This window comes from Bidens hawaiensis, unplaced genomic scaffold (genome assembly GCF_021521415.1).
Source record: "Bidens hawaiensis isolate Kalapana, Puna unplaced genomic scaffold, B.hawaiensis_p1.1 tig00048064_1, whole genome shotgun sequence".
Taxonomy (NCBI): domain Eukaryota; kingdom Viridiplantae; phylum Streptophyta; class Magnoliopsida; order Asterales; family Asteraceae; genus Bidens; species Bidens hawaiensis.
The window spans coordinates 114281-122718 of record NW_027498585.1 but is presented as its reverse complement, the minus strand read 5'-3'; the positions used below and the strand labels follow the sequence as shown (position 1 = coordinate 122718).

Sequence of the window (8438 nt, the reverse complement as noted above, 5' to 3'; positions counted from 1 at the left end):
TCTATCATCATACTACCACGGGCTTAACATGTTAATGGTTGTACATGCGATTAAGTATAAACTCGTAATGATCACACACAATGAATATTATGAATAAAGCTTGAATCAAATAGCATTTATAAAACATAGAATAAATAAGTTGCGTGTTTCCACCCCAAAGTATAAAACATTTAAAAAAATGTAAAAGGGGCTATGAACTCACCTTGTTTGATGGATGAACACGAACACGAGCAAGAGTTAGTTGAACCGGTCACAGGATGCACTAGATTAAGTTTCGATTTTAAATTAGTTAGAGTGTCGCATACTAGAATGTTCTAAACCAAGAGCATGATCTCCAGCAATTTGATTCCTAGGTAAGAGTCACGGGTCCAATGGGATTATTTACGCCACTCTTGCCTTAGACAGAACCGTTTCCTTGTTAGATGCATACATACCCGGTTCATACTCTATTTGTATACCAACTCAAAATGTTTTACAAAGATTTTGATTAATCATAAAGTACAAGGTTACAAATGTAATATCATATAGTTTTGTGTATTTATTGTCATTTAGGAAAGTAGCGGGTTCAAAGTGTAAATATTATAGTTTAGGTTGTTTATTGACATTTATGAAAGCATAGGGTTTAAAGTGTAAATATTATAACTTATGATATTTATTGACATTTATGAAAGTATAGGGTTTAAAGTGTATATATTATAATTTATGATATCTATGATAATTTTATGAATTTTTGAAGATCATAAAAATATTCATAGTTGTTCATGGAAAAATTATACTTTTGATCCAAGATTTTGAGAGAATAATTGTGATTTCTTGGAATAACATGACCATCATAATTTTTGAAGCAAAAAGTAAGGGTTTTATTAACTATTTATGATGATCATGGTGAGAGTATATGAACAACTATGAAGATTCAAAGGAAAACTCAAGAACATAAGAACAAACAAGAAGATATTCATAATAGAAAGTAAAAATGTATAAAACATCAATGAGAAGCAAAATAATTATAAATACTTACTTGTTTATGCTTAGAGAGAAAAGAGAGGATGAAATTTGGTGTGAAAAATAATGAGAATGAGAGGCTATATTTATAGGCCAAAAGTTAAGATTTGAATAGGATTTAGATAGGGATAAAACTAGTTTAAATATTAAAAGATAACTTAATGATAATGATAAAATAATAATAAATACATTAATAATAACAAAAAAAATATGTATGTGTCCATGATTGAAGTGCACGGCACTTTTTTTTTGATTAAATTATTTTATTTTATTTTTCTTATTTCAAACTAAAAGAAGTAGATAAATTATCTTAAGGAACAAGTTTAACTTTGAAGGTTTTAGAATGTTCAATTTATTTTATCACATGGTTTATTTAAATACATAATATAAATATCCTATTAATAATAATAACAAAATATGTTGTTACATGTTTTAAAATATTAATCTAGGCATTCTGGTTCAACGTGTCATATTAACGATTAAACATGTTTATGATGAAATGAGTATATGATCATATAATTACGCATACAATGTTAATGTTATTCAATAAATAACATATAATTCAACAATAATAAATGTAGACGATGAAATGAATACGATAACTTTATTAAATGAGTAGAAAAACTAACGTTTATTAAAAGAAAAATCAATAGATGTTACAGTCTCCCCCACTTAAGGGAATTTCGTCCCGAAATTAAATAGTGGAGTCTAGTTCGTATTGAAAATGATGAGGGTACTTCTGCTTCATTTGATCTTCAAGTTCCCAAGTAAACTCGGGTCCTTGCTTATAGTTCCACTTCACTTTCACTAGACGGATTCGACTTCACTTGATTTTCTTGACATCACGATCCACTATTTCGATAGGTTTCTCAACAAAGTGAAGTTTATGATCAATGCAGAAATCTTCAAAGGGAACAGGCTGAGTGTCATCGGATATACATTTCTTGAGGTTAGAAACATGGAAAGTGTCATAAATACCGCGCAATTCATGAGGTAGTTTGAGTTTGTATGCCACTGGACCAATCCTATCAAGAATCTTAAAAGGTCCAACATACCTAGGAGCAAGCTTCCCCTTTTTCCCAAATCGGACAATGCCTTTCCAGGGGGAAACTTTGAGTAAGACTTGGTCGCCAACTTGAAACTCAAGTGGTTTCCTTCGATTGTTAGCATAACTCTTTTGGAGATCACGAGCGGCCTTAAGTCTTTCTCGAATGATAGCAATCCTGTCGGAGGTTGCTTGGACGATTTCGGGACCAATAACTTGTGAGTCACTAATCTCGGTCCAACACACGGGTGTTCGACATTTCCTACCATACAAAACCTCAAAAGGAGCACATTTGATGCTAGTAAGGTAGCTGTTATTATAGGAAAATTCAATGCGAGGTAGGTGATCATCCCAATTTCCTCCAAACTCGATTATACAAGAATGAAGCATGTCTTCCAAGGTTTGGATGGTTCTTTCGGTTTGTCCATCTGTTTGGGGATGATAGGCTGTGCTAAGATCCACATGAGTCCCCAAAGATTTTTGAAGGGATTGCTAAAAGTTGGAGGTAAAGCGGCTGTCACGGTCGGAGATTATGGATAATGGAACACCATGACGTGTCACGATTTCATTGATGTGAATTTGAGACAACCTCTCCATCTTGTAGGCTTCACTAACAGGGATGAAATGAGCAGATTTGGAGAGACGATCGATTATAACCCTAATAGAATTATGCTTACGAGTGGTTTTTGGTAGTTTAGTGATGAAATCCATGGAAATTTATCCCACTTCCATAGAGGAATCTTGGGTTGTTGAAGCAAACCCGAGGGCTTCCGATGTTCTGCTTTGGCTTTTGAGCAAGTGAGACACTTCCCAACATACAATGCTATATCCTTCTTAATACCAAGCCACCAATAGAATTCCCTAAGATCGTGGTACATTTTATCGGCTCCCGGATGGATTGAGTATCGAGTTTTGTGTGCTTCATCAAGGATAAGATTTCGAAGGTCTTCAGAATTTGGAATCCATATGCGTCCCATGAAGTAAAGAACTCCATCAGACTTAGTTTAAAATTGTTTTTCGGCTCCACAATCCAATTCAGCCTTGAGATTGCTTTAGGCTACCACTTGAGCCTGAGCTTGAAGAATTCGGGCCTTAAGGCTAGTGTGAATAATCATTTCCATGGCCCGAATACGAGGGGGTTTAACTCTATCCTTTCGGCTTAGGGCGTCGGCCATGACATTCTCTTTCCTGGGGTGGTAGCGAATTTCACAATCATAGTCATTGCGTAAGTCGACCCAACGCCGTTACCTCATGTTGAGTTCTTTTTGGTTGAGGATGTGTTGCAAGCTTTTATGATCGGTATAGATGACACATTTAGTTCCATAAAGGTAGTGTCTCCAATTTTTAAGAGCGAAAATCACCGCATCTAACTCAAGATCGTGAGTGGTATAGTTCTTTTCATGGATCTTGAGTTGACGAGAGGCATAGGCTATGACTTTGCCTTGTTGCATGAGTACACAACCGAGACCTTGATTTGAAGCATCACAATAGACAATGAAATTGTCGTTTCCGTCGGGAAGGGTTAAGATGGGTGCGTTACAAAGTTTTTGTATGAGGGTTTGGAATGTGTCTTCTTGCTGTTGTTCCCAAATGAATGGCTTGCCTTTTTGAGTTAAGGTGGTGAGAGTTAAGGCTATTTTTGAGAAATTCGAGATGAATCGACGATAATAACCAGCTAAACCAAGGAAGGAACGGATTTATGATGGGGTTTTCGGAGCTTCCCAATTCTTGATGGCTTTAATTTTTGTGGGATCCATGTGTATGCCTTTATCGTTAGTAACATGACCCAAAAATTGAACTTCGCGAAGCCAGAATTCACATTTCGAAAATTTAGCATAAAGTTGTTCTTTCTTCAACAGTTCCAAAGTGAGACGAAGATGTTGCTCATGCTCGGTCTTGGTTCTTGAATAGATTAAAATGTCATCAATTAAAAAAATGATGAATTTGTCAAGGTACGGTTTGCAAATGCGATTCATGAGGTACATAAACACTGCGGGTGCATTAGTCAATCCAAAGGGCATGACCATGAACTCGTAGTGTCCATAGCGGGTACGAAAGGCGGTTTTGTATATGTCTTCATCGAAAATTCGCAGTTGGTGATAACCCGAGAGGAGATCAATTTTTGAAAAACAAGTGGCTCCTTGAAGCTGATAGAAGAGATCATCAATCCTTGGTAGTGGGTACCGATTCTTGATGGTAAGTTTATTTAACTCTCGGTAGTCAATGCATATTCAGAAAGATTCGTCCTTATTTTTTACGAAAAGGACAGGAGCTCCCCAAGGTGATAAACTGGGTCGAATGAATCCTTTGTCGAGAAGTTCTTGAAGTTGGCTAGAGAGTTCTTGCATTTCGGACGAGGCTAAGCGGTAGGGAGATTTGGCTACGGGAGTTGCACCGGGTATAAGGTCGATTTGGAATTCGACTTGTCGAGACGGAGGAAGTCCTGGCAGGTCGTCGGTAAAAACTTCGGGATAGTCTTTGACAACGGGAATGTCTTGAATCTTTTTCCCTTCAGATTTCTTGTCAACTACATGGGCTAAAAAGGCATAGCATTGTTTCCTCAAAAGTTTACGGGCCTTCATACAAGAGATGATTTTTAGGTTACGATCAGGTTTTTCTCCTTGAATGATTGGTGTTTCACCGGATGGTAACGGGATACGAATAAGCTTCTCGGCACATACAACTTTGGCTTGCTTACGGGATAACCAATCCATTCCCACAACTAGTTCAAAGCTACCAAGTTTAAAGGGAATTAGATCAATATTAAGAGAATGATCATCAAAAGTCAAGGTAGAATCGCGTATAATAGTATTGGCTGGACTGTTTTACCATTGGCTAACTCGACGGTGTAAGGGAAGTCTAGTTTAGTCGGTTTCCATTTAACAAGGGGTTCAAAATCAAGTGATATAAAGCTTCTTTCCGCCCCCGTATCAAATAGTATGGATGCAAAGTGGTTATTTAAGAGAAACGTACCAGTTATGACATTGGGATCTTGACGTGCATCCGAAACACCAATAGTGAAAGCTCTACCACGAGTGGCTTGGTTGTTGTTTGGAGCCAACCAGGGACAATTGTTCTTAAAAAGGTCCAAACCACCGCATTGAAAGCAAGCACGAGCATTGTTATTGTTTGTTGGTGCGGGGTTGGCCACCATAGCTTGATTAACAGCAGCAGGGGTAGTTCGGCATCGAGTAGCTAGATGCCCAAATCGACCACAATTAGTACACTTTTGGCATTGGGAACTTGGTGGGTGATGATAGTTGCAAGTGGAGCAATGGGGGTGAGGTCCAGAGTACCCTGCCCTAGCCGGGGCTTGGTTAGCAGGAGCCACAGCCTGGACAGGCATAGCAGGTGTGACTGCGGCATAGTTGGTGGTTTTTGGTTTCTTGTTAGGTTGATAGCTAGTCTTCTTGAACTCTCTCTCTCTTTTTGTTTCCCCGAATCCTTCACCAAAATTCCGGTTCTAACTAGTTCATCGGTTAAGGTACTTGCTAGGTTTATGGTGTCTTGGAGGGTTCCGGGATCAATAGTCAAGATCATGCTCCTCATTGAAGAAGGTAAGCCATTTATGTAGCGATCAATGGCCTTTTCCTCGGGAATGACTAGGTGAGGTACTAGCTGGGATAGTTCTTGAAAACGATTGGTATAGCCAAGGTGATCGGCTCCTTTCATGGTATGACCCCAAAGTTCAGCTTACATCTTTCGGAGTTCGCTCTTGTGACAGTATTTCGTAGTCAGTATATCCTTGAATTCAGCCTAAGGTAGAGCCAATGCCGGCTCAAGACCTTGAGTTTTGATTTTGGAGTTCCACCAAGTCAAAGCCCCTAGCTTAAGGGTGCTAGCAGCATACTTGACCCTAAGATTCTCCGGGCAATTGCACATGCTTAAAGCGGCTTCCGTGCTCTCTAACCATTGTAACAAGCCGGTGGCACCTTCCGAGCCGATGAACTCATTGGGTTTTGAAGCAACAAAGGTTCGATAGGATGATCGTAGTTGTTTCCATTATTGTTGTTGTTGTTGTTGTTGTTGCCGTTGAGTTGATTGACGATAGCAGGAAGAAGAGCAGCCATTTGAGCGAGCACTGTTTCCAACGGGGCATCGTTATCGTTGTTGTCATTAGAGGCATCGCGACGAGGAGGCATTCTAAGAAATAATCATACAAAGAAGGATAAGTAAAAGGGTAAGGAACAATAAAGCAATTGTTTATAAAAGAAAGATAGTTCAAACTAGAAATGCCATGGCATCAAAAGATAAACTAGTAAAAGATAGATCAAGATTACAAGCCCAAATATTCCAATAAATTTCAAGTTAATGCAAGGGCCCTCCTGTTTGCTAGTGGCATCATCCTCGAGCTCCTCACCAAGTACTTGATTACTTCCTACCGAGCTATTTACTGATGGGGCTAAGAATTCTCCGATTGGGCCTATTAGTTCTCAGTGGGTGGGGGAAGGAGTTCTCATTAAACGGGCCTAACTAATTGGGCTGTAGGTGGAGATACTTGGTGATGGAGGGTTCAAAGGCACGTCCAAGTCCTCTAGCGCAATGTAGTCTTCGTCCAACGGTGGCAAGGGGATGTGGGAGTTTTCGGAAGGGTTGGCTAAATCAAAAGACATGCTAAAAAAGGGAAGTTAGTACATCTAATAGAACATAATTTCAACTTAAGGGACATTCTTAGACGTAGGTCGGTTACTAACTCCCTACAACCAAGGCTCTGATACTAATCTGTCACACCCCCCGGTCGAAGGCGGAAACACCGGGGCGTGCGTAGATTGAAATCATGCACATGGTATTAAATGTAAAAACTCTTCTTAAAATAAACCATAAAGTTTCTAAAACCAAACATAATCCAAAATAGAAAACATGACATAGCAATTTATTCATTAAACTTCTAAGTCTGACTTATCCCCTATATGAAACTTCAAGAATCTTCCTTAATTTCCATTACCTGAAAAACACGCGAGAGTGTCAACTAAAAATAGTTGGTGAGAACATAGGTTTTAAATAATAATAGAAAAATAAGTTTTATGTTGAAAATATTTCATATATGTTAAGTTACTTTATATACTTTAGTGATTTCAACCAAAACTCTGACACGATTAGCGAGTCGTCTAATCCAAAATTAGACTATTATGTTTTACGTTTAACGATCATCGGATTCTAAACACACAGGCCTCTACCCGAGGCCTGAGTGGACGGGTCGGGCCAATAGATTTATCATCATACTGTTACGGTCAAAAATTAACGAACTAACTTTTGATCAAATTAGTGCGTGAGGTGGAGTGCTTGATGGTAAAATGAATGAACACAGAGATATGATCACGAGGGAAAAAACCCTTGATTATGATAATCTTGTCTCGGTCAAAAATTATCAACGTAATCTTTGGTCGAATGGCTCCGGTCAAAGATTGACAATGTAATCTTTGGTCGAATTGGTACTTGATTATAATAATCTTCGGCACAAAAAACACCCGGCCGGTGAAAACTATCACCGTCAATATTATTAATAGTAAAAAATGGTGATTACAAGTGGTGGAGCTGATAAGTGATCGTAAGCTATGTGATACAGTGTTTGCTAGTAAGCTAAGTCGTGAGAGTGTGTGTTCTAGTGATATTATCAGCTCGTTTATATAAGATAAGGTTACAACTGTTATCACGAACAATCCGGAAAATACTTCCTCCACCGATTCATAGTCAGGTTAGTTCCTCTCTCTTGTCTTCTTTAATTTCTTGAAAATTTTCTTCTGATCCGAACAATAATGAGGAAGAGAACCCCTCGAGCGCCCAATCCTTTCTCTTTCACAACCTCGGACGATTTTATCGATCAAGCTCACATTCTGGCCACCGATGAAGACCAGTGTCTTTTTAAAGATCTAGATATTAGATTTCTAAAAGATTCGGCTTTACTACCTGCTGAAGCTATTATTAGGCCCTATGATCCCAAAGTCAAGGCTGACTTTTCCTCCAAAGCCTGGATTTGCTTTTTTCATTACCCCTTTTCGATTGGCTTTCATATGCGTTTTCCCCGCTTATCAAAGAGTTCTTTGACATTACTGTATTCTCTTATTCCCAAGTCATGCCGATGGTGTGGAGAGTCTTGGACACCGTAGATCGATTGAATAAGACCCATGGGTTGTCGATTGGTATACCTGAGATAGCTGCCACCTATAATCTCCGTACACACGGGTCTTTCTGCTACTGCCTTCAATCCAAATCCGGCCGTCTGTACATGGTTCCCAAGGTGTCCATTAGTGACCCTGACTGGAAGAAAAAATTCTTTTTCGTCCGTCGTGACTCTATTCCCGATGGAATGAACTTGCCTATTAAATGGGTTCACAAGGGTAGGAAATCTTTAGGATAGAATTTCTTTTTCAAATGTTTTGTGTGGGTTTCT

General features: G+C 38.7%; 1 protein-coding gene across 1 annotated transcript; it reads right to left on the bottom strand.

Annotated features, from left to right (window-relative positions):
• Positions 1-4278: 4278 nt before the first annotated feature.
• LOC143597296 (uncharacterized) lies at positions 4279-5201 on the bottom strand. The gene is made up of 2 exons (XM_077075833.1): positions 4888-5201; positions 4279-4780 (listed from the first exon to the last, which is right to left on the bottom strand). Exons 1-2 carry the CDS (start codon positions 5199-5201, stop codon positions 4279-4281), a joined length of 816 nt encoding a protein of 271 aa, XP_076931948.1.
• Between the last annotated feature and the right edge of the window lie 3237 nt (positions 5202-8438).

What these genes read in the sequence shown, in the direction of transcription:
- LOC143597296 (XM_077075833.1), bottom strand. Translation starts at nt 5,201, where the DNA reads ATGGTGGCCAACCCCGCACCAACAAACAATAACAATGCTCGTGCTTGC. An exon ending in GACTTCCCTTACACCGTCGA is followed by an intron (nt 4,781 to 4,887) that starts GTTAGCCAATGG and finishes TAAACTTGGTAG; the next exon opens with CTTTGAACTAGTTGTGGGAA.